General features: G+C 41.1%; 1 protein-coding gene across 1 annotated transcript; it reads right to left on the reverse strand.

Moving 5' to 3' along the window:
• LSMEM1 (leucine rich single-pass membrane protein 1) lies at positions 1 to 25,621 on the reverse strand. The gene is made up of 4 exons (XM_006122518.4): positions 24,624 to 25,621; positions 21,264 to 21,395; positions 16,134 to 16,268; positions 1 to 12,660 (listed from the first exon to the last, which is right to left on the reverse strand). Exons 1-4 carry the CDS (start codon positions 24,631 to 24,633, stop codon positions 12,440 to 12,442), a joined length of 498 nt encoding a protein of 165 aa, XP_006122580.1. The 5' UTR covers positions 24,634 to 25,621; the 3' UTR covers positions 1 to 12,439.
• Positions 25,622 to 26,316: the final 695 nt, after the last annotated feature.

Here is a 26,316-nt window from a genome sequence, read left to right on the forward strand (position 1 = left end):
ATCTGATCTAAATATGTCCATATTGACAGATTAATCATGAGATACTAAGAATAAAAAGGGTGAACTTAATAGATGATGGGGGTGGGACTCAGGAGAAGGAATGGAAAATTATAGTAGGGTCATAGCAGCAACAAGGGGGGAAACAGTGAAGTAATTTAGTCAACATCTTAGATGTCTGTACACAAATGCAAAGAGTTTGTTTGTCAGGGGCAGGGACAAGTGCGGTCATGCTTAGTGGACAGTGCTAAAAGAAAGAGGAAGAGTCAATGAGAAATCAGGATCCTGAGATTGATAGTTCCCAGGAGCAATGGGGAGCGACCAATGGTCCAGGTCAGCCTGATTGACCAGGCAGGCAGGCCAATGAGGCAATCAGGAGGTGATCCCATCCTCCATTTGAGCTGGATTTGCCTGTGTCAGACTCAGGGGGCTGAGCTGAGGAGAGAGAAGGGGCCCCAGCTGAGTTGGGAGGCAGGAGCCATGTCAGCCAGAGAGAGCCACAGAAGCAGGCCAGAGAGCAGATCCTGTGCGGGGAGGAGAGCTGCAACAACGAGGACCAGAGGGCCAGAAAAAAGAACCCAAGGGATTAGAGTCAGAGCAGCATCAATGCTGAGGCAAAGTGGAGCTGGAGCTAGGACTAGAGCAGGGTGGTGACCAACTTAGGTTAACGGGGGAAGGGAGGCACACTAGGTAGAGAGCCCAGTGCAGGGAGATGGCACCAACCAAGAGGCCTTGCAGGCTAGAGTGGGAGGGGGATCATAACCCATGGGGTAGGGGCTGATGCTGGGGAAAAGAACTCTACCATCCAGAGCCTGAAGGTTTGTGGCCACCATCAAAGCAAACAGTCCAACTCACAGCAACACAGCCAGGGCCTGAGAAGGAGACCTGGGATGTGTGTGGAACAGACTGTGAATTCCCCTTACTTTCCAGAGATGCAGCTTGAGATGTCACTTCCTTAAGTGACCATGACAAAGTTGGGAGGGAGTTCGAGCCCCTCATGAATCCTGGGCTCATGAAACCTTGTTGGGATTATGAGGATTCTGCCATACAGGAGAGTGGAAGGGGAGCCCTTGAGGTCAGGCAGATCTCTGGGTAAAGGAAGTGGGAATGAGAGCTCAGATCCTTTCAGTAGCCGTTTCACCAGGGTAGTGTATAAACCAGGAAAGTTCCCCACACTAGTGGAACCAATTCTGCTGCTTGAAAATAGATACCCTTGTGCTGATGTACAGAAAGTGAGAAGCAGACCAACTGAAAGTCTCTGTGTGAAGGAAAAAGGGAAATAAAAGGGTGGGCATCACAGTAAGGGTCTCATTGCAAACAGGGAGTTTGAGAGGGAGTTTTTCAGGTAAAGGAGGAGCAAATACAGGACCCTTCAGGTAAGTAGCTGTCTGTAGTGTGTGTTTGTAGCTGTCTGTAGCTGTCTGTAGTGTGTAGGGGTTACTTGCTGTATGCTGAGCTTGTGTTTGTCTGTTTGTTTTGTTTGTTTGAAGAAGAGTGTGCTGTGGCTGGCAGTTGGAAGCTGTGAGCTTCTAAAGGTTTGAAATCTAGAAGCCTCTGTTAATTGGCTGAGCCTTAGTTAGGGGGCAAGGCTATCAGGAAGGCCCAGGTTTTATAAAGCAGTGAGTAAGTGACCAGGGAGCTTTGTGAACAGGAGCAACAAACTTGGAGTTTTGAGAGGGAGTTTGGAAAGGGAGTGGGAAGCAGCCTGGGTGCACTTGCCAGTCTTTAGTTAAAGGTTTTAATCAAAACTTCCTGATTTAACTAAAAACCTTATCAATAACCTAGGTAGCTGTAGGAGAGAATGCAGGCAGAAGCCCAGCAGCAGACTGGGGGCTATCCTGTTTATTGTGCTCAGTGTAGCATGTATGACTACCTGCCCTGTGGGCGGGTGGCATACCTATTCACTCGGTGCAAGGAGCTCCTGGCCTCAGAGACCGTGTATGGACTTTGGAGGCCAGTGTGGCTGAACTGGAGGAGCTGAGGGAGGCAGAGAGGTGCATAGATGAGGCTTTCTGGGACACTGTAGAATTGTCCCACCTCCAGTCAGACAGACCCTGTGCTGTCAAGGAGGATGAAAGGCTCAGGGAAGGAAAGCAGTCAACGGGAGCAGAGGGAAACCTTCCCATAGTTGGGACCCTCCTTCCAGATGTTAGTGTATCCTCTTGCACTGAGGTTACCTCTCCAGGGGAGGGAACTCCAGTCAGTAGGAAAAGGCAGTTGTTAGTAATGGGAGAGCTGATCATTAGAAATGTAGATAGCTGGGTTTGCAATGACCAGGAGAACCATATGGTGACTTGCCTGCCTGGTTCGAAGGTTGCGGATCTCTCGAGGCATCTAGATAGACTTATGTGTAGTGCTGGGGAGGAGCCCGGTGGCCATGGTACATGTAGGTACCAATGACATAGGGAAGGGTAGCAGAGACATCCTGAAAGCCAAATTTAGGCTGCTAGGAAAGAGACCGAAATCCAGGACCTCTATGGTTGCATTCTCAGAAATCCTTCCAATTCTACGCACAGGGCCAGGTAGGCAGGAAGAGCTTCAGAGTCTCAATTCATGGATGACATGATGGTGTGGGGAGGAGGGGTTTAGCTTTATAAAGAACTGGGGAAACTTTTGGGATGGGGGAGCCTATACAGGAAGGATGGGCTCCACCTAAACCATAATGGATCCAGACTGCTGGCACTTAACATTAAAAAGGTCACAGAGCAGTTTTTAAACTAAGAGATGGGAGAAAGCTGATTGGTGCAGAGGAGCACATGGATCAGAAAGAGACGTCTCTTAGAGGAGAGTCTATTGATAGAGATTCTCTAGGTTTTAGTCAGGAGGAGAGGATGGAAGAGGATAAAATATGGGCCAGATCAGACGAAAAACATTAACATAAAAAAGTGACAGATCAGAAAAGGGCAGACAAACAGTGACAAGTTTTTAAAGTGCTTGTACCCAAATGCTAGAAGTCTAAAAAATAAGATGGGTGAACTAGAGTGCCTCGTGTTAAAGGAGGATACTGATATAATAGGCATCACAGAAACCTTGTGGAGTGAGGACAATCAATGGCACACAATCATTCCGGGGTACAAAATATATCGGAAGGACAGAACAGGTCGTGCGGATGGGGGAGTGGCTCTATATGTGAAAGAGAATTTAGAATCAAATGAAGTAAAAATCTTAAATGAATCAACATGTTCCATAGAATTGCTATGGATAGTAATTCCCTGCTCCAATAAGAATGTGACAGTAGGGATCTATTATCGACCACCTGACCAGTGACTATGATATGCTAAGGAAGATTAGAGAGGCTATCAAAATAAAGAACTCAATAATAGTGGGGGATTTCAACTATCCCCATATTGACTGGGTACATGTCATCTCAGGACAAGATGAAGAGACAAAATTTCTTGATACCTTAAACGACTGCTTCTTGGAGCAGCTAGTATAAGAACCCACAAGGGGAGAGGCAATTCTCAATCTAATCCTGACTGGAGCGCAGGATCTGATCCAAGAGGTAACTATAACAGGACCACTTGAAAATAGTGACCATAATATAATAACATTTAACATTCCTGTGGTGGGAAGAATACCTCAGCAGCCCAACACTGTGGCTTTTAATTTCAAAAAGGGGAACTATACAAAAATGAGGAGGTTAGTTAACCAAAAATTAAAAGGTACAGTGACTAAAGTAAAATTCCTGCAAGCTGCTGGACACTTTTCTAAGACACCATAATAGAGGCCCAACTTAAATAATGTATACCCCAAATTAAAAAACATAGTAGAAGAGCTTAAAAAAAGAGCCACTATGGCTTTACAACCATGTAAAAGAATCAGTGGGAGATAAAAAGACATCTTTTAAAAAGTGGAAGTCAAATCCTAGTGAGGTAAATAGAAAGGAGCATAAACACTGCCAAATTAAGTGTAAAAATGTAATAAGAAAAGCCAAAAAGGAATTTGAAGAACAGCTAACCAAAAACTCAAAAGGTAATAACAAAATGTTTAAGTGAATCAAAAGCAGAAAGCCTGCTAAACAACCAGTGGGGCCCCTGGATGATCGAGATACAAAAGGAGCACTTAAAGATGATAAAGTCATTGTGGAGAAACTAAATGAATTATTTGCTTCAGTCTTCATGGCTGAGGATGTTAGAGAGATTCCCAAACCTGACCCGTCCTTTGTAGGTGACAAACCTGAGGACTTGTCACAGATTGAAATGTCATTAGAGGAAGTTTTGGAATTAATTGATAAACTTAACAGTAACAAGTCACCGGGACCAGATGGCATTCACCCAAGAGTTCTGAAAGAACTAAAATGTGAAATTGATAGAACTGTTAACTATGGTTTGTAACCTATCCTTTAAATCAGCTTCTGTACCCAATGACTGGAAGATAGCTAACGTAACACCAATATTTAAAGAGGGCTCTAGAGGCAATTATAGACTGGTAAGTCTAACGTCAGTACTGGGCAAATTAGTTGAAACAATAGTAAAGAATAAAATTGTCAGACATGTAGAAGAACAAAATTTGTTGGGCAAAAGTCAACCCTGTTTCTGTAAAGGGAAATCATGTATTACTAATCTATTAGGGTATGTCTACACTAGCCCCCTAGTTTGAACTATGGAGGCTGATGTAGGCATTCAAAGTTGCAAATGAAGCCCAGGATTTAAAAATCCTGGGCTTTATTTGCACCCTGCCATCCGGGCACCATTTTTAAATCCCCCTAGTCCGAACTAACTGCCCACGGCTACACACAGCAGTCAAACGTTAACTCGAACTAAGTCCTTAGTTCGAGTTAACTGTTACACCTCATTCCTAGTTCGAACTGGGGGGCTAGTGTAGACATACCCTAAGAGTTCTCTGAAAGGGTCAACAAACATGTGGACAAGGGGGATCCAGTAGATATAGCATACTTAGATTTCCAGAAAACCTTTGACAAGATCCCTCATCAAAGGCTCTTACGTAAATTAAGTTGTCATGGGATAAGAGGGAAGATTATTTCATGGACCGAGAACTGGTTAAAAGACAGGAAACAAAGGGTAGGAATAAATGGTAAATTTTCAGAATGGAGAGGGGTGACTAGTGGTGTTCCCCAAGGGTCAGTCCTAGGACCAATCCTATTCAACATATTCATAAATGATCTGGAGAAAGGGGTAAACAGTGAGGTGGCAAAGTTTGCAGACAATACTAAACTGCTCAAGGTAGTTAAGACCAAATCAGACTGTGAAGAACTTAAAAAAGATCTCAACAAACTAAGTAACTAGGCAACAAAATGGCAAATGAAATGTAATGTGGATAATGTAAAGTAATGCACATTGGAAAAAATAACCCCAACTATACATATAATATGATGGGGGCTAATTTAGCTACAACTAATCAGGAAAGAGATCTTGGAGTCATCATGGATAGTTCTCTGAAGACGTCCACGCAGTGTGCAGCGGCAGTCAAAAAAGCAAACAGGATGTTAGGAATCATTAAAAAAGGGATAAATATATAAATCCATGGTACGCCCACATCTTTAATACTGCATACAGATGTGGTCTCCTCATCTCAAAAAAGATATACTGGCATTAGGAAAGGTTCCGAGAAGGGCAACTAAAATATTTAGGGGTTTGGAACGGGTCCCATATGAGGAGAGATTAAAGAGACTGGGACTTTTCAGCTTGGAAAAGAGGAGACTAAGGGGGGATATGATAAAGGTATTTAAAATCATGAGCGGTGTAGAGAAAATAAATAAGGAAAAGTTATTTACTTGTTCCCATAATAGAAGAACTAGGGGCCACCAAATGAAACTAATGGGTAGCAGGTTTAAAACAAATAAAAGGAAATTCTTCTTCACACAGGGCATAGCCAATCTGTGGAACTCCTTGTCTTAGGAGCTTGTGAAGTCTAGGACTATAACAGGGTACAAAAGAGAACTAGATAAATTCATGGAGGTTAGGCCCATAAATGGCTATTAGCCAGTATGGGTAAGGAATGGTGTCCCTAGCCTCTGTTTGTCAGAGGGTGGAGATGGATGGCAGGAGAGAGATCGTTTGATCATTGCCTGTTCGGTTCACTCCCTCTGGAACACCTGGCTTTGGCCATTGTCGGCAGACAGGGTACTGGGCTGGATGGACCTTTGGTCTGACTCAGTATGACCATTCTTATGTTAAAAGGACACCAAATCAGGAGGAGGCAGTGGAGGAGATATTTTTAGAACAAAGAACAGAATATCCAAAACACAAGACCTGGTAGTATTGGGGAGTTTAACTACCAAGACATCCGCTAGAAAGCTAATATGGCAAAACACAAAATTGTTCTCCATGGCTGTGTCCAGACTCAGGGTTTTTTTCGGGAAAAGTAGCCTTTTTCCGAAAAAACTTCACCTGCGTCTAGACTGCAGCCGCGTTCTTTCGAAATTAAATCGAAAGAACGCGGCTTTTCTTTCGATGGCGGTAAACCTCATTTCACAAGGAAGAACGCCTTCTTTCGAAAGTGCTTCTTTCGAAAGAAGGCGTTCTTGAATGTAAATAGGGCTTCTTCGAAAGAGAGCATCCAGACTCACTGGGTGCTTTCTTTCGAAAAAGCGGCTTGCTCTTTCGAAAGTTCCGCGTGCAGTCTAGACGCTCTCTTTCGAAAGAAGCTCTTTTGAAAGTATCTTTCGAAAGAGCCTCTTTCGAAAGAGGCTTGCAGTCTAGACATAGCCCATGTCCACTATAGGTAGGACAAGAAATAATTGTCTCAGTATGCAGAAGAGGAGAGTCAGGTAAGATATTCAGAAAATCTTTCTAATTATAAGGGTAGTTAAAAGCTAAAATAGGCTTCAAAGAGAGGTTGTAGAATCCTTATCTTTTGACTTTTAAGAACAGATTAAACAAACACCTGTTAAGACTGGTCTAGGTATATTTGGTCCTGTCTCAGCACAGTGGGCTGAACTAGATTACCTCTCAAAATCCCTACCAGCCTTCATTTCTACAAAAGGAGTGATTTAGGGCTAAATCCTAAATAGTGTTGAGAGATAAGTCAATAGAAGTTGCAGTTGTTCAATATTTTGCAAGATAGAGAAAACAGCAACATATTTAATCTACCTCTGAAAGGCTGTAGTAGGTGGTTGTATTCTGGACTATGATTTAGTTACCAAATGAGCAGTATCTGAGACCTAGATCACAGAGATAATGAAGTGTTTATTTCCTTGGGGATTCTTGTTGATAAAACAGATGTGATTTATGTTCTCTCCTGCCAGAAAAATCTATAGGTTAGAAGTGTTAGTTTCATGTGAAACCACAGGCTGTTCTGATAACTGCAGCACTCATAGGGGTTTCACAAATCTACATGTTCGGGAATGCCAAATACTAGAATTTTTCCCACTGGCTTACAAGAATGGATGTGTGTCAGAAAGAACCAGAACACAGTTATGGTAACAAGAATATGAGTGGGAGAGATTGCGTGAGAACTTCATGTTGTCATTGAAAAGCAACAGCTCTGGGGCAGATTTGAAACAACTCTTTGTGAATGTCATGTTTTCAGTACATGGGGAAAGTTTCTCTTAAATCTTTTATCGCTAAAGACATTTACAGAAACAGAAGATTATTGTTTTAGGATTCATTTTGTCTCTCAGTTTATTTGTCACTTGCTATTATAATCATTTGTTGTTGACATTATAAATAATCACAGCAACTCACTGTAGTATCCCAAAAGAGACAATTATGATTCCAGCTGGGGAATTAGTAGCAGGAGCTGATGAACTCTTTAGAATAAAGGTTTTCATGTGAATGTTCTCAACTAAGTAACTAAAATGAAAAAAACTGAAATAGGAGATAAAGAAAAGTTTATGGCATACATAGACACATTGTGTGATGTCCCCTTCTAGAGGCCAGACCACATAGCAGATAAGGGCCCGCTACCACAACTAGTAGAAAAAATTACTCTTAAAGCTCAAGTAGTGTAGGGCTATGTTTCTAGTGTTAAAGGTATTGGCTTTCTTCCCCTCTGACTCCAGGTGAAGGTTATTATGTATATACACAGCGATTATACATAAGTATAGAAGTAGTTTTGTGCCTAAGATATTTCCATTTTCTATGATGCAATTGCAGGTCTTTGTGACCAGTTCCGTTCAATAACAAGTCTTCAACAGAACATACTCTCTTGCCTTTTATTTGTGCACTTCAAGTATATCATGCAACTTTTAAAAACTTAAGATCTGAAAGGTGCCATTTTGAAAATCCTGTGGGCTGAAATCTACTATTTAGTCACAGAGCAAATATGACAAAGGTAGCCACAGTGCAAGTTCTCTCCTTTCATCCTTTCTGCCATTCCATGGACATCAATTTTAAACTGCAGAGACCACATTTGGGATAAGAGGGAACGTCAGGCTCCAGGTTCATCCTGTGAAGTGCTGCACACTTGGGATATGTCTACACTACAGGACATGGTCGAATTAAGATACACAGCTTCAGTTATGTTAATTGTGTGCCTGAAGTCGAAGTACCTTATCTCGACTATTGGAGCTGTCCACACTGCAGGAATTCAAAGGGAGAAAACACTCTCTTCAACTTCCCTTACTCCTCACAGGAGCAGGACTCCAGCATAAACCAGAGTGTCCCTCTCAGTTTGAATTAACTGTCTTAACTAGACCCTTTTATTCGAACCCCGGAGAATAGACAGCAGCAGTTTTGATCTTCTCTGTAGTGTAGATGTACCCTGATTTGAGATCACCTCATAAAACCAGTCAATAATACGTGGTCTTGCTGCTAAAATTGTAACAAATACCAGTAAAACAATGTCCTTTGGGCAGTGGCCAACAGTCTCCTAGGAACCTGACTAAGCTCCCCTCACTTATTGATACAGGAGGCTTACTCAGTAGTACCAAGAAAGGCACCCAACCATGTTGCTGGAAGGGCCAGAAAACATCATAAAATTCACCTTACCCCAATTATCATAATGAAGGTGGTGAAGCGATCATAATACTTAAACATGCATCAAAATGTAGTTAGTTAAAGACTTAAGGCTTTTGGTACATAATTAATAGCAACAGATTAGTGTGGGTATATCTACAAGTCTAAAATGGTAACTGTAATAATTTTACTTTAGAAAAATCAAAATGGAGGACTCAGACTGACTTGACCAACAGCAGACAGCGGACTGGGGTGAAATAAAGCTCAGCAGGGTTAGACTGAGTTCACTCCAAAACACCTGAAGGGAAAGGTCAAGAGAAGGATCTCAACTACTTTCAGCTCAAATGACAGGTAAAGCTAACTGGCTAAGCAGGTATTGCCCCACTGAAAGTATCTAAGCTAATAGCTGGAACTGAGAATGCAGCCAGAGAAGCCAAAAATAATCGTAGATAAGAAAGAGATGACAGGCTTGGGGGGTGGGTGTGTAAGTAGAATGGAGTAGAAGAAGCAAGAGAAGCACAGAAGAAAAGCAGTGAGCAGAGAATGGAAGAGCAGCGTCAGAACTGGAGAGAAACAGAGCAGAAGGACCATAGATGGTACAGAGGGATTTTAGAAGGAGAATATCATTCCTGGGCACTCTGGTGCTTCTTGTGGATGCATTGCTGTGAGCCTGGCTGCACTCTCTGCAGTCTGCCATCTGGGAGGTCCATCAGGGGCGTCAGTATCCAGGAGGCCCTGCGGGAGAGTGTCCACCCTGAGGAGCACTAAGAGCCTCCCTTGTCTGCCCCACTGGGGGCTTGTGCCTCATTCCTCCCTCACCTCCTTCCATTTACCCCTCCATAACCCTCCTTCCTGATAGCAAATTAAATACACGTATTTTCATGAACATAAACTCTCTTTATTTAACAAAACTGGGAGGGGGGAATGAAACTCTGGTGAGACTGGGGAAAAGAGGCAGGAGGGGGAGAAGGGAGGGTGGAAGAGGGTAGGGGAAAACTTGGGAGGAGGGAGCTGGAAGGGGGAAGAAAGCGGAGGGGAAGCTCAGGGCTCAGGGTTGGGGGTCTTGCTGGACCAATTTGATTTTCATGTGAACCTGCTCCTGGGTTTGCATGTGGCCTTTGGTGGCCAAGCTGGCAGCTATCCTGTCATATATGGCTGCGTTCCTCCATCTAGTGAGGAGATCATGGACGTTGGGCGCATCCCCCCCAAACCTGAATAAGGTCCATGATCTCCACCCCGGACCAAGAAGGCGCCCGCCTTCTCCAGGCCCTGGCAGGCTCCTGGGAGCTGGCAGACTGCTCCTGGGGAGTGGTGGAGGGCTGGCTGCCAGTGGCTTGCTGGCTCATGTTTTGGGGCCACTGGGTCAGGGGCAGTGACTCGTGACTCTGGGCTGGCAGGCTTGGAGCTGGAACAGGCACTGTGGCCAGAGTCAACCCCTTTAAGGGCTCCAGGAAGGGGGGAGGTAGAGGAGTGTTCTTTGTTGAGGCTGGAGTGGCCACCAGGGCACCCTGGGAAGGCTGGAGTCCCCCTATTTTGATATAAGCATCTACACAGCACTTATTTCGAAATAGCTATTTCAAATTTGGCATTATTCCTCATGGAATGAGGTTTACCAAATTCAAAATAAGCGCTCTGCTATTTTGAATTAATTTAGAAATAGTGGTTTGGCTGTGTAGACTCTAGTAAAGTTGTTTCAAAATAATGGCTGTTATTTTGAAATAACTTTGCTGTGTAGACATACCCTAAGGTGCCACAGAAATTCTCATTGTTTTTACTCATTGAATGCTATTATTTAGTAATGTTCCCAAAGGTGTAATATTGATTTTCACATGTACAGTTTCTCTGTGTTACATTGTAATAGGTTTAATATTATAGCATTGTTATATTTACTATTTATATATAATATATATTTATACATAATATCTATTATATTATTTAAGCAATATTATAGCATTGTATTTGGGGCTTGAAACATATATAAGGGGGGGATCAATGTGTACCATACCATGCAACATTGTATTGCTATATGTTTTGGGTAATCTATTGCATTGCCTTAGTACAAGACTTCTAAATGCTATGCTAATTTGTGTTATGCTATGTATCATGTATCACAATGTATTCTTTCTTGATTATTAAAATTATTTCCTTTAAAATAAATATTTGTGTTCAAAGAATTACTGCTTGAGTGCCAATCCTTTGAACAGAAGACCATATCCACGTTCTGTCACAGGTTAACAGAATTGGTTCATTCTGTAGAGTCCAGTGATTGTCAGAGACAATTCCTCAATCATAAGCCATGTCTGGTTACCCACTGAAGTCAGCCAAATTGACAATTGGTTTACAGTTATAGGCAGGCACTTATTGAAGTGCCTTGGATCCAGATTTCCGAGTAACATCATCTAACACATAAAGCCACAAACATTTGACAACTGACAGCCACTTTCGGTCATTACCAGCCTGGCCTGGATTTGTCATATTACAGAAGTTACTTTTTTTAATATAAAATTTTGTTATTTTAAACTAAGCAGCACATTGATATTTCTATTGATGCAAGAGTAAACCATCAGACAACAAGGCAGAACCAGGTATATTTAGAAGTCGTGTCATCTTCTTAATACAAACAATATACAAGCAAATGTAGAACTTGTTCATGGTAAAAATACTCACTGATCAGGATATGCATTGAAACGCTTCTCACTGAAAACTGCACTGTTCTCTACATGTGGAACCTCCCGTGGCCTGGCACCCTTGGGACCTGACCAGGCTCAAACCAGGAAATTTGCCAGACCAAGGGGGGTCAGTGCTGGCCCTTCTCCTCCCAGCAGCCAGCCAGTAGGGCTCCACTTTCAGCAACTGGCCCTGAGGCTCTAGGACTTTGCTCCTGGCCTCCACCCCCTGGTGCACCAGAGCAGCAGGGCTCTATTCCCAGCTGCTGGCCCTCAGGCTCTGTTCTTCCCTAGCACAGCAACACTCTTGGCCCCAGCCAACCTATTTTACCCTGTAAGTTCTCCAGCCCTGTAGTATACATGCAGTTGCCAACACTGCCGGACCAAGGAAATCTGGATTACAGAGGTTCAACCTGAAATAGAAAAATAGCTATTTTCTTCTGTGGGTAGTAAAACCTAGGGACTCTGACCTTTAGACCATGTGGAAAACGATTAACAATACACCCAATTCATTATAAATCCCAGGAGCCAAGTCTAACCTGCAAAACTTTACTCATATAAACAAGTTCAGGTACTAGTTTCCATTTTTAATTTAGAAGTTATTAGAAATTTAGGCCCAGATCCTGCAAGACACTTTGCTCACGTGGAGCTATTTGCAAGAGTGGGGCCTTAGTGAAGCATCTCAGAGTCAAATGGCCAGAGCTAAACATGTTTCATTCATATATGCAAGCTTGAACAAAACAGAAAATATAGAGGATGTAAATCTGTGCAGTGTTAATAGCTCCATTTTCTTCAGGTTGCTTTTCAATGGTTGTTATGGCACCTGCTAAATCTGAATAGTTAAATAAGTCACCTGGTTACATGGGAGTACAGTTGAAAGCAAATGAATATACTGAGAGTAGTTTTCATTGCACAGATCTAATGTGCTGTTGCTTCCAGTTTTGAATGGGTAAATAAATAGTTACGAAGATAAGGAGACGATGGCATTTGACCTGTGAAGCGATTTCCTTCCTTCTCCAAAATTCCTGATTGGTTTAGATGATTTAATAGCATGTTGTTTATATTCTTAAGATCTTCTGTATTCTTCCTTCCAAATGCTAGTTGGCTCGACACTTCATTCATCTTGTTGCCAGTGTGAACTTTAAAAGAAAAGTACTTTATGTTAAACTGGAAACATATAAACCAATTGGAGCATTGTGACTTGGTGCATTCTTGTGGGAAATGGAATGGAATGTATTCTGCTCAAAGACATAACAAGATGACAGGTTCAGAAACCTAGTTGGAAAAGGTTGTGTGCTGAGCAGTCATGATCTGACTGAATTCTTTCACAACTGATTTTTGTTTTTCAATCTAGTATAGTACAATCAGCGGTGAAAGTAACTTAAAATTTTGTACAGGTTCTGTTCTATTGCAATCTGGGTCCCTGCCAGCTCTTTAAATAGCTCCCTGCTGGCTTTTGCCACACTCAGCCAGCTCTCGCTGGAGCTACGCACCAGGGCACAATCTCTTACTTTCACCTCTGAGTATAATGCAGAAAATATACTGGTTAAGAAGCTGCACATATACTCTTTAAGATGGGCAATCTTCTCCTTTCCATCCATAGAAAATGTTCTTATTTGAGCGCTGAAAGATTTATCCCTACGTCTAGTCACAAAACATTCATTTGCCCCTTCGGGCACAATCACTAAATAAATCACAGAGACTTAGGACTGGAACCAGAACCTTTCATTTCCCCAAATATAGGTCTCTACCATCTGAGTTAAAAGAGAACTCCTATTACTCTTAGGATTAATATATATACACACACACACACACACACACACTCAAAACCTTGTAGAAAGTTTTGTCTACCTAAAGATGTCCCAAAGATATAAAGTACTGGCTTCACTTTTTCTAGATATCTAGATGGAGAGATACAGGAGTTCTCTTTTAACTCAGATGGTAGAGAACTATGTTTGGGGAAATGAAGGGTTCTGGTTCTAGTCCTAAATCTCTGTGATTTATTTAGTGATTGTGCCTGAAAGGGTTTATGAATGTTTTATGACCAGACCTAGGGATAAATCTTTCAGCGCTTAACACTGCACAGATTTACATCCACTTCATTTATAGTTAGATATAACTCCAGTCAAGCCAATACATTATGTACTTGGGCCTTCTCTAATTAGACAAAACTTTCCCCAAGGTTCTGAGTTTGATAGGAGCTTTAATTCAACAGCAAGCTGCCAATCCTTGATGAACCTATGTCTGGAGATTGCAGACATAACACTAGATTGAACTCATGACTGGGAGAAAAACCGTGGCACTTCAGCTCCCAAAACGCAGGCTGCTACCCACTTTGGGTTCAAATAGACTGCCCATAATTAATTATATTAGTGGATCCCTTACCCTCTTTGCTACCTAATCACTACACAGCAATATTATTCATTCAGTTATACATAATATAAAGCCAAAACTTGCAACAGTGACACTTCCTGTTAAGCAAATTTGGGGTCATTGTAAAGCAATTTAATAAGGGCTTCTCAGGTACGAAGATCCCCTGTGCAGCCTTTACTTCCCTAAGGGTACATCCACACTCTGGAGCTATTTCAAGATACCAGAAGTATCCCAAAATAGCTATTCCGCATCTATTGAAGCAACCCTCTATTTCAAAATAGATTTTGAAATAATAGGCTTCTTATTCCAACATTCTGGTACGCCTCATTCCGTGAGGGTTATGGGGAATTTCAGAATAGTGAGTCATTTCAAAATTTAGTGCTGTGTAGATAGCGCCAAATTATGAAATAAGCTATTTCAAAATAGCATTGAAATAAGTTACACAATTTGGATAACACAAATCATGTAGCTTATTTCAAGCTAAGGGTGCCGTGTAGATGCAGCCTAACAATCCAAGACTGCTTTGCCAACAGGCTCTGTTATGAGTCCAGAAATGGCATTAGTGTAGACAGCTCAGGAAAGAATGGATGAAAGTTTCTGGTTAAAAAGAGAGTGAGGAACATGTAACATGCTCTATCTAGCTAGAGCCACAACTTAGGGGAAACATCCTCCTGGCAAAAGGCCCCAAGGGCTCATTCCCCCAGTATCCTGAGCAACATTAGCAGAACCACCCATTCTTATCTAACACCAGCATGAGCAATGATTCAAGGGTAGCCTGTGGCTGTTGGCTAGGCAGCATTACTGACCTTACAAACAGATAATTATCTTTACCGAGGTGTTGCTGTTAGTCAATTCTGAGATCACATCTGATTTTTTTTTCAGGCTCTTTTTGTTTGGGGAATTCTTTGCACCAGATTATTTCCTCTTAGCTCTGGAACCTGAAGCCCTCAGACTAAACTATCTCCATGGCAACTGAGCTAAATTCACCCTACATGTTACTCCATCAGCCTTACACAAGGAAAAAAATTCTGGAGAAGAAAAGAAAAAAGATGTTTTCAAAACATGTCCCAGCAGTACAATCATCTTGAAAACAAAGCATTCTGCGTTACAAACATTTCCAGGCACTATGGCAGGGGCGAGGAACCTTTTTTGGCTCAGGGGCCTCTGACCCACAGGAAAATCAGTCACGCTGGCTGGAGTGCCAGCATAAGCTCCCCACTGTGGGAGGGAGGGAGGAGCCTGGCAGCCAGATTCAGGCAAGCTGGGCACTGCATCTGGCCCCTGGGCCTTAGGTTCCCCACTCCTGAACTACAACACAGCATTGCTGAGGTATATTTCAAATAACTGTTCTTATCACTTCAAGATTAAACGCAGGTTGTTTAAAATCCTCCTTTAAGGTCTGGGCCACACTGATAGTCTGCTGCTGGGCTTGGCTGATGAAGTAGCATGAAAAGCAAACTTTTTAAAGGTTGCCCTGCCAGCTTTGCTTAAGTTGGCACACAGCAGCAGCCCCTCTACAAGACATTTTTAGCTTAATTAACTTCTACCCCTTGTCCTGAGAGAATGCGTTCTAGGATCACAGTGGTGCAGTGCTATGGAGAGAGCTACCCGTGTTCTTGTTTTGGGGGTAAGAAAGCAGGTCTGAATAATTCTCTGGCCTGGGTGTCAAATCTAAGACATGTTCCAGTGAACATCTGTCACTTCACATTTCAGGAGGTATCTAACTCTCCCATCTTGGGACACCAGCTATCCATGTTTTTGTTTGCAGAGCCATTTTAACTGCAACATATTTAAATGATCCAATACAGTAGTGTAGCTCCTGTTCACATAGTGTGGCTTTCTGTCCCACGCCAGTAGTTGGAGCAGAGAGGCTTGTAAGTCTGAAATCTCAGATGTAGCTTCTGGTCTCCTTAGCTCAAGGATTAGAACAGCGGTCTCAACCTGCATCCCACAAGCCATTGTGGCTGAATCAGCAGAGTTGTGCTCATGTGACATTCTTAGGGCCATACAGGTGGTACGGGATGCATATACAGCCAACAATGTTAAATAGGTTGAGAACCACTGAACTAGAAGCTCATGCTTTTAGATCCAGAAGTTCCCCAGATTCAATGCCTAATGCCAATTATCAATCCAGGTGTTACGATAGCATGTTACAATGGAACCCCCCCATAGCTATTCCAACACTTCCTTCCTTTGACTGACCAAGTTATTTATAAGAAGCATGGTGTGTTATACTTACTTATTAAGAATATTACAAATGAAACAAGCACCAAACTGACAATCAAAATAATTATCAGTATGACGAAGAACAAATGTTGGCTTCTCATGCTACTCCATGTCATCAAACTGCCAGTGTTCTCTTCCTCCTGCGTTCCTATGGAATGAAAATAATATTCTGCTAAGAAATTGATTGGAGATTATTAGGAAAACAATTAACAAAAAGCCTCTAGTGCTAAGTAAAGAGAAGCCAGAATACACCCAAACTTTGGGAACATTCAGAGCCAAGTCCAACCTTTATGACTTGGGTCCATTTCTGTTTCTAAGCTGGAGACAGGCACCATGTTATTAAAACTGTGAACTGTTTCCAGTTAAATTGCAGTCCTGTTCCAAAAAGGGCAATGCTTGCTTAACAGATTCACTCCCTTTATGCAGGCAGGGTTATAACAGCTCACTTTAGTGACAAAAATATTTTGCTGCTTTCACTCTGATACCGACAGAGCCATACAGCTAAGGGAGAATGAACAACACTCCTTTCCAAATTGGGAATCATCACCTGACCAGCTCTGCAACTCTGCTGATATCAATGGGCCTGCACAGGCTGAGAATCTAATTTGGCCTGCAGAACCCTTATCTCTTACAATATGGCACGAGAAGGGAAAACCCCCGTTTTACTTTCCCTGAATGGGCAGAACTGGACATTAGACTATATTAGAGCTTGTTGGGACATTTTCTTTAAATATACTGTTTCACTAAAATGAAGATGTATGGAGTTTGGTGAAGTTTTTGTCAGCCAAGACTTTCCTGGCACTTCCAGGAAAACAGAGAATGGGAGACCCAAATAAAAAGCTAACATTTTTGGATCCGCAAATAGCCATTTGATCCACAAATAGCCCACACAACTCTCTTTTGTGAAAACATTTGGAATGTTTTGGTTTGTTCCTATGCAAATTGAAAACAATATCTGAGGCCTGAAAAGTTATCATGAAATGGAATGGTCCTTCTCCAGCCAGATTTAGTATATACAACTAAGTACTTTTGGCAGCGGGTGAGAGGTATAACCACTTTCCGCCCCTCCTCAAGGTGCAAGACTGGGCACTAAAGGACAACCAGTTAGGTATTCCTTCACTGAAATTTGTGAGGCAAGCCAGCTTGTTGCTATTTAGGAACTTTAGTGGGTGACAGGACAGGTCTCTCTTGAAAAACAAAACAGTTAAGTGTGGGGTGGATATGGTGAAGGAGTAGGGAAGATAGTGGGAACAGGATCTGAATCCTTTTTAGAGTTCTTGAGCACAACTGAGAGTTTTGAGTGTACCTCAGTTTCACATTTGAGCAGCATTTGCCCTAGGAAACCTTTTGGGGAAATTCTGTAGCCTATGCTATACAGGTCAAATTAGGTGATCACAATGACTCTCTCTGGCCTGGGAATCTATGGTCCACTGTCTAAAATCCCAGGTTGGAAAGAGGATGGATGTTGGTCTCTGCTCATAGAGAGGGAAAGACTAGAGGCTTGAGACTAGCATGGGCAGTCCACAGAGGAGAGGTTAAAATGGGGTTACCCTAAAACTGGGACAGAAATCACAGCTGCATATGACAATCTGCTATGAAAAATGTCTTCCCAGGTTTCTATCAGTGTGGTGTTGAAGTTGTAAGACTCGTGGGGCTTTGCAGTTAAGCTGATGATGATAAAGAAGGGAAAGAATTGTGTGTGCTGTAACAGCACTTTAATAATGAGTAGACATGGGGTTCAGGAGTTCACTGAACTAGTCAGAGATCCCGGGGAGTATTTTTGCTGTCCTTTATTACATTTAATGTGTTCCTGCCTGTGGATAAGGTAAAGCCTGCAGCTTTTTAATATTTGGGTGGGGGGGGGGGTTATTATCATGCCCTCAGCCTTCGTAAAAAATCAAATTTGTACTAAATGCCACTGCCACAGATACTGCTTGCTAGCCAGAATAATAATGACAGGAGAGCTGCTTTCATGGTCTCTCATGCATTGCAAGCTATCAATAGAGTTCTCATAAATGCCACTTGTCTGTTCTGTCTAATGAATGCTTCATACTAACCAACTGGCCAAATGTGCCAACTTACGCTATTGTAAGCAACCAGTGAACAAGGATTCCTGCCAAGCTGAAAACAATGAGGACATTTTATGTTGTGAAGCAAAAAGTAATTGGTATGGTGCACCTACCAAAATTAGAAGCCTTTTATTTTAGAAAACTGCTTTAAAATTATGGCTAATGTGTTGCCTTGGATTTGGTGATGTCAGGTCATATTAAGCCACTGAGCTAAAGAAAAGTCATGCATACTGCATCACAAGCAATGTTGAAACATCTTTTTTTTTTTAAACTCAGATCTGGTATTTTCCATAGAAAATGGTAGCATTGTCCCATGCATTTTTAATGATTACCAGAGGATGGAAAATGCTCACACAATCCAGGGATAAAGGTGGAAGCAGCGGATATGGTATAGCTTGACTTGCATAAGGCTTTTGATACCATCTCACATGACCTGTTCATAAATAAACCAGGGAAATATAGCTAGATAAAGCTACTACATGGTGAGTGCACAAGATAAGGAAAAATGGAGAAAGTTCAAAAGAGGGTAACAAAAGGGATTCAAGGCCTAGAAAACATGACTTCAGAGGAAAGATTGAAAAAACTGGGTTAGTTTAGTCCGTAAAAAAGAAGAGGAGAACATGACAACACTCCAAGTGTGTAAAAGGTTGTTATAAAAAGGAGGAGGATGAATTATTCTCTTTAACCATTAAGGGCAGGACAAGGAGTAATGGGCTTAAACTGCAGCAAAGGAGATTTAGGATGACTTTAGGGGGGAAATCCTGATTGTAAGGGTAGTAGAACAAATTACCTGAGAAGGTTATGGAATCTCCATCATTGGAGATTTTTAAGAACTGGTTAGATAAATACCTGTCAGGGATGGCCTAGATAATATTAAGTCCTGCCTCAGTACAGGGGACAGGACTAGATGTGAAGGTTCCTTCCCATCCTATGATTCTATTATCTTAATAGTTCTGTAACAAAGAGATCCAGAATGTAACATGTTTCTTGGTACAGCAGCTGAAGATGCTAAATAGTGCAGTCTCTTTGAATATATTATACTGGTGTGAGGGCAAGATACTTTCATAAAACTCCAAACATTAAAGAAACATCTAAAAATATTATAGAGAAAGAGCCAAATTGCTTTATGAACTACACATAGCTCTGCTGTCATTTTCTGCTGAAATGCTAGAACCTGTAGGTAATTGTTTACAAGCACCTGGAGTCCAGAAATGAAGAATAACACCCATTAAAATTATAGGGAGAATCTAAGTAGGCAAAACAGAAATGATCTGACAGTAGCACTGATGCATTCATTGTTCTTGTTCAAATGACAAGTGGCCTACATAAGACAATAATATGGCAGATTTCTATCATTTTCAATATGGGATCTTTGTTGTGTCTGGCAGCTGCACCTCTATAGTCATTAGCATCAGAAAAATTAGAGGACTCAGAAACAGAGTCAGCTGAAAGATGCAGCTCCGGGCCTCCCACATCACTGAGGAGCCCATCCTGGCACTCCCGCTCCCCACAACCATGGGCTAAGACAAGTGGGGAACTTAAGGCCCAGGGCCTGAATGCAGCCCCCAGCTTACCTGGATCCAGCCCCCAAGGCTCCAGGCCTCCCACATCATTGAGGAGCCCATCCTGGCACTCCTGCCCCCCCCCCAAAACTCCACCACAGGGCTGGGGCAAACAATCTACTAGTCTAAGTCCCTGTAGGGTCTGGTGTATGAGGGGAATGTGGGGATGTGTCATTCTCCTTCTCAGCTGGGGCCACATCAGTGAGGGTTTGTCTTGGGTTTTTTTTGCTTCTCACTTGTGTGCGGCACCCAACTGATTTTATTGTGGGTCAGTGGCTCATGACCCAAACAAGGTTCCCCACCCCTGAGCTAAGATATTGATATCTTTCTAATTTGTCTTGCATCTAAGAACCAGTGTCGCCAATGACATTTCTTTCAGCATTATCTATACATGTATAAAATCAGTAAAGGCGATGGTGGAGTGGGTCACTGCATTTTTGTTCTATTTGAAGCCTCTTTGATTATGACTCTTACTGTACGAATATTCTTCAGCTAAATTTTAAAAGTACAAATTGTGCTGCTAAACTAAGGAGAAAAACTATAGAATATTGTACCTACTTAAATACCATAATGTGGAATTCTGCCAAGAAACTGCTGCTTCTAAATTTCTTTCAGATCACAAGAGTCAAAAACATTTCAAATATCGCTAGCTAAAAATAATCTTGCTGTCACGTGTGAGACAAAGATAAAATGCATAAAAACAGTAAAATCAGGAGGATAGTACAATTCTGAATCTGTTTGAAGTAAATTCCCTGAATTAGGATCAAAGGAAGGTTAATCGAATACCTTAGGAAACTGTCTCGGATCATCAGAGGATTCCATAAAAACAAATACAGGATCAAAATAATTTTAGTTGCCTCTTGGTTTTTTTTTTCTTTTAAGCTTTTATGTGTATTTTAGTAATTGTGAAAAGTGCCAGACAGAAGAAAGGTCATTTTTATTCCCAGAATGGATACATATTGGGAATGATGGCACAGGCTTCCTACAATGTACCTCAGATAAGATGTGAATGGCCCAAATAGGCATGAAAGGATAGTTCAGTTTCCACAGAGAATCCTTAGCTATGCTACAGATGCCACCAAGAAGAATCTCATACTAGCAATTGTTGTAGAGAGGTTACCCGAGTATTAAGATCACTGATCTGATGTGTTCTGTGTAAGATTCTAGCTGAATTGGGTGTTTTTGTTATAGCTCTCTGTTATCAGAATTCAATTTCCTTTTAAAGCCTGAGTTGAAGTGCACTTATTGGGCCAGATCCTTAGAGGTTGTAAATTGACATTGTACTGTTGACATCAGTGGAAATACACTATTTGGAATTACACCAGCTGCAAATATGGCTCATTTTCTTTAAAAAGTAGCACATGTATTTCTATGGAAAATAAATCCCAGAATGATACACATTAGTTTAAATTGTCAAATACATCTGTATGTTAGTTTCTTTTCTCTTTCTTTTTTTTCTTTTGACCTAGAGTACATTGAGAATAGTTGACAAGCATTATCTGGCATACATACTTAACAGGTGTTGAGATCCATCAGAACACAGATGCAGTTTGTTTAGATTATTTAAAGAATCAACGACATAAAGTTTTCCTTCTTCACTGGTATCCAGTAAGTCAATTTCCAGAGAAGAACTCTCCATTGTACCTAAAAGAAAACGTGGAAATTGATCCTGGGAAGTGCTCAGTTCCCTTATCTCTCATTAAAGTAAGAGGGAGTTGAGAATGATAGGAGACATTTTATAGAGACACTCAGCACCTTTCAGGATTGGACCAAAATGAGCTGCGAGCAACTCACTAGCTAACCTTTCTACTTTATTATTCAAGATCTCCACATTTGAAAGTTCATTGCCACATCTGAATCTTGCAGTAAACTTCCATCTTTCTAGCTCCTGCATTGATTCAGGTGTAAATTATTACTTATTTGTACAACATCCAAAGCCTGGAAGGTACTTTACAGACCAGTAAAACAGGGTGAAATCCTGCAACTATTGAAGCCAATGGCAAAAGTGTGATTGACTTCAGTGATGGCAGGATAATACATCCAGGGCAGTGGTCATCAACCAGTAGATTGGTATCTACCGGCAGATCTTGGAGTCTCTGAAAGGTGATCCTGACTGGTTTGACTGTGAGTCTCAAGTGCTTGCACTTCAGCTGCCCCTGCCCCCGCCCCTCCCCCCCCAACCCCTCCACTGCCCTGCTGCTCCTACCCAGAGCCTCTGAGCTGACTCCTGGGAACCTTCTGCTTGTTGTACAGAGTGCAGGAGACTGAGGCTGGGGATGTTAATGTCACTCTGTCCCCCTTCCCTGTAACCTATCTTCACAGAGGAGGGTGGGGCCTTGGCAAAGAGGTGGGGCAGGGGTATTTGGGTTTGAGGTAGATCCTGGATTGACTTAAATTCAAAAAGTGATCTTATGCTTAAAAAGGTTGGAGACCCCTGATATAGATTTAGCACCCTAAACTCAAAATAAGATACAGGATTTGTGCTACACAAATTATGTATCTTATTTCGAAATAGGCTATTTCGAAATTTGGCACATCTACACAGCACCAATTTTTGAAATAACACGCTATTTTGAGCCATCCCTTATCCCTCGTGCAATGAGGTTTACTGAGATGGCAAAATAGCATGCCCATTATTTCAAAAAATATTTTGAAATAATGGGCAGCTTGTGTATCCCGAAATAGCCTCTGGTATCCCGAAATAGCTCTACAGTGTAGACATACCCCTAGTCTCTCCCTTGAGTATCTAACAATCTAAGTACTAGGATATGATATGACATAACAGAGGTAGGGGAATGGAGAGAATTACAATGATACTCATTAATTTGCTTATAAATATTGATGTACCACTGAGGCTTGTTTTTTCTTGGATAAACAAGTGACTGTGGTTGGGGCAGGGTTGTCAGCAAAAAGGTGTAGCTTGCTGTAATAGCCCTTCTTTCCTTACTATAGTTTTGGTTGACACACAGGATCTAATTTGAAAAAGTTGCATATATCTGTACCATTCCAAAGGTGAGTGGATTACTTACCAGTTTTGAAACACTCAGCGGTGTGAAGCTCCAGCTCTCTCTCTGTTAATAGGGAATTTGAAACTGCTGCTATCAGAGCCCCAAAGAGGCTGCTATGTTAGCCCCTTCTGAAGTCATTATAGAGAATAAAAACCTCTTAGGCTATTTCTAGACTGCAGGGTTCCTTCAGAAGAAGCTTTTCTGGAAGAGATCTTCCTAAAAAACTTCTTCTGAAAGACAGCGTCTGCACAGCAAAAGCACAGCAAAAAAGCGATCTGCTTTTTCAAAAGATAGCATCCACACTGAATGGATGCTATCTCGCATTAAGCTGTGATTACTATGGACAAAGTGGCCAACAGATCACCTGTGCTTTTTCCTCTTTTTTCGAAAGAACTCCTTCTTCCCCGTCCACAATGCACCTTTTTCCAAAAGAGCTCTTTTGGAAAAAGACTTTTTCCTTGTAGAAAGAGGTTTACTAATGTCAGAAAATCCCCTCTCTACTTTCAATTTTTTTTGAAAAAACGTGACTGCAGTGTGGACGTAAGTGAAGGTTTTTTCAGAAAAATGGCAATTTTTCCAAAAAAACAATGCAGCGTAGACATACTCTTATTTCCCTCACCATTAAGAAAGAACTAGAAAGGATTTAGCTGCCTGAATAGCTTCTCTGGTGAGCTGTTACCAAACTCAACTGGCATGTTTTTTTATTCACCCTTTCTATAGTATTACATCATGAAAAGCAGGTTTCCTCTGTACCAACACTTTAATAAGTGCCTTTGGAAACTAGGGGCTGTTTCCTGTCAGGCACATGCAGCAGCAGGTACTCATAGCATCATGCCAAATCATGCTGCTGCTCAATGTTTCTCCCAAACTTGGTGACACAGCCTAATAACTATTCAGTGAGACTCCTACTTTGCTAAGGTGCTTTTGAAAAGGGGACTAGAATTAATAAGGGAAAATAAGACAGCCAAAGAAAGAATACGGTCTTTATTCAATTTAGGGTAAATGATATGAAAATGAGTACAACCCCTTTTTATTTTTTCATTCTGAGGTGTTGCTGAAAAAATACAAAAATAAGGTGGGAAAACTAGAATTGCAACCGTTCAGTAGATTTTTATATATGCAGCAGTAATTTCAGGATAGATAGGTTCTATCCACTAGAATGTATAATTTAACAAATTCTAGTGGTTCTATCATTACTGTCTTGGGAATCTCCATGACCACATTCATGGCAGTCATACTTCTTACGGGACGTAGTTATGCAGCTTTCCACAGATTAGCCATCTCTAACACACAAGACCTCCTGCTATTTTTAGCTTCAGAAGGACAGTTGTTTCTCCTGAACATTTTCCATTTTGGTTAACACTTTCTTGCAACAACTTTAAGGAAGACTCTTCTAAACACTTGAGCTCTAATGTAAGTAACTGATTTGATAGTTTTAGACGTGTTAAATTCACAAGTTGTAGATTTTTGTAATTAAATATTTAGAACCAATTTCCCCAATGTACACATTTCTCAATGATTAAAAACAGCATCCTGTGAATTCTTGTATAGTTTATTTCTACATCAGCACCTTGAAACAAACATGAACACAGATATCAGCGTCACTGGCTTCCTATTAATTAATTTCACAACCGGGCTATGCTAACCCTCATAGCTTTTAAATTAGTCATTCTAATTTATATTTTAATACTGCTTAAAGGCCACCACCTTATGAACATTACAATAACTTTAAAAGAATTAAGTTGTGATAAGTGACTTTTGGTGATGTTACCACTTTGTAAAACAAGTGCCTACAAATTCTTAAAGAATAAAATCAAGTCTAAATGGATTAGCAAAACATTAGACTGAAGTATGAATTACTTACAATTTAACATATTCAGTTAAAAATTCAGGATAGAAGTCATCTAGTATCAAGTATGAGAAGAAAACATGCTTTGTAATTCCCTCTCCCCTCACTTTTAGACCCTGTAAACTCCCACAGGATCCATAAACACTGCTATGAAACTGACTCTTTCAGTCTATATTTAGCATTCATTTTGGCCAAGTAGTCTGGTTTCCAAATACTAACCTATTTAAAACACACACACAGTTCACTTATTAGACTAGAGTCACTATAAAATTTTAATATTTACTGTTAATATGGCGAGTTTTAGCATATGTTTTTTACATGTATCATTTTACTAATCTTTTGCATTGTGTGACTTTAAAACTCAGGCTCGATAAACAAATCAAAACAATATTTTAGTTAATGAAATATTTAGACATCTTAAAATACACAAATTCCATCCCTTTAAAATCACTTTATTATGAAGATAAATGGAGTACTCCGTAAAAACAATTCTAACAGATGTTTCTGTTATTAAGAATATGTGTAAATACCTACAATACAAATTTCCATTTATCCAATTAATATTACTGATCGTGTTTATTTAACCGCTGCCACACAAGCGGTTTATTTAACCGCTGCTAATACAAAACGAAAATATGCTCACATAGTTATCTATGGAACAGTCCCAGATTTCTATACCATTACATGATAGTCTGCCTCTTCAGTGTGAAACTTTGGTCATGTCAAGTGCCAAAACCACATAATTGCTGAATCTGAGCATAACAAATGTGAAAAATCAGAAGACATTCTCTAACAATCAAGGCAAATGGAACTAAAGACAACAAACAAGTGTGTAATCACAGAATTGTAAGAGTGGAAGGGACCTCGAGACGTCATGTAGTGCAGTGCCCTACACTCCAAGCAGGATTTAGGACTTACATACACGTAGATTACGTCTACACTACGAGTTTTCTCGGCAAAAATATGCTGAGGGACTCATTTGCATGAGTCGTGATCTCATTTGCATATTTTCTGCCGATCCATTTTTGCACTGGCATTTTTGTGCAAAAACAAGCAGCGTGGACATTTTCTTTGTGCGCAAAAATCCCTTTTTCCACAAGATCCTTATGCCCCAAAAAAGGAGACATACCAATCTTGCAGAAAAAGCGTTTTTTACACAAAAAGAAAACGTCCACACTGCTTGTTTTTGTGCAAAAACTGATCGGCAGAAAATATGCAAATGAGATGGTGACTCATGCAAATGAGTCCCTCATTAGCATATTTTTGCAGAGAAAACTCGTAGTGTAGATGTAGCCTAACAGGGGATCAATAGACACCTCCAAATCTGCTTTATATCCACAGCTCATTTTTGTATCCGTGCAGGACTCTAGGGATCAATGCTGTGGCAATCAGTGCATCAGAGATCAGTTTAGAGGGTCCAGTGAAGACCCACTAAATCAACTGCAGACCGCACCCATCAACTCTAGTACTCCACCAGAGTTGAGTAAGGGGAGTCGATAAGAGAGTCTGCCATCGACATAGTGTAGTGTGGACCCCAGGATAAGCATATCTAAGCTATGTTGATTTAAATTACGCTATTTTCTAGACCAGGGCTATTCAACTCTGGAAGTCCTAAGGGCCACAATGATATTCTCAGTACATGCTGAAGGCCACAGCTCAAGTGTGGTTGAATGTACACGCAAATATATACAAATAGCTTCTTTCACAT

This window comes from Pelodiscus sinensis, chromosome 1 (genome assembly GCF_049634645.1).
Source record: "Pelodiscus sinensis isolate JC-2024 chromosome 1, ASM4963464v1, whole genome shotgun sequence".
NCBI classification, from domain to species: Eukaryota; Metazoa; Chordata; order Testudines; family Trionychidae; genus Pelodiscus; species Pelodiscus sinensis.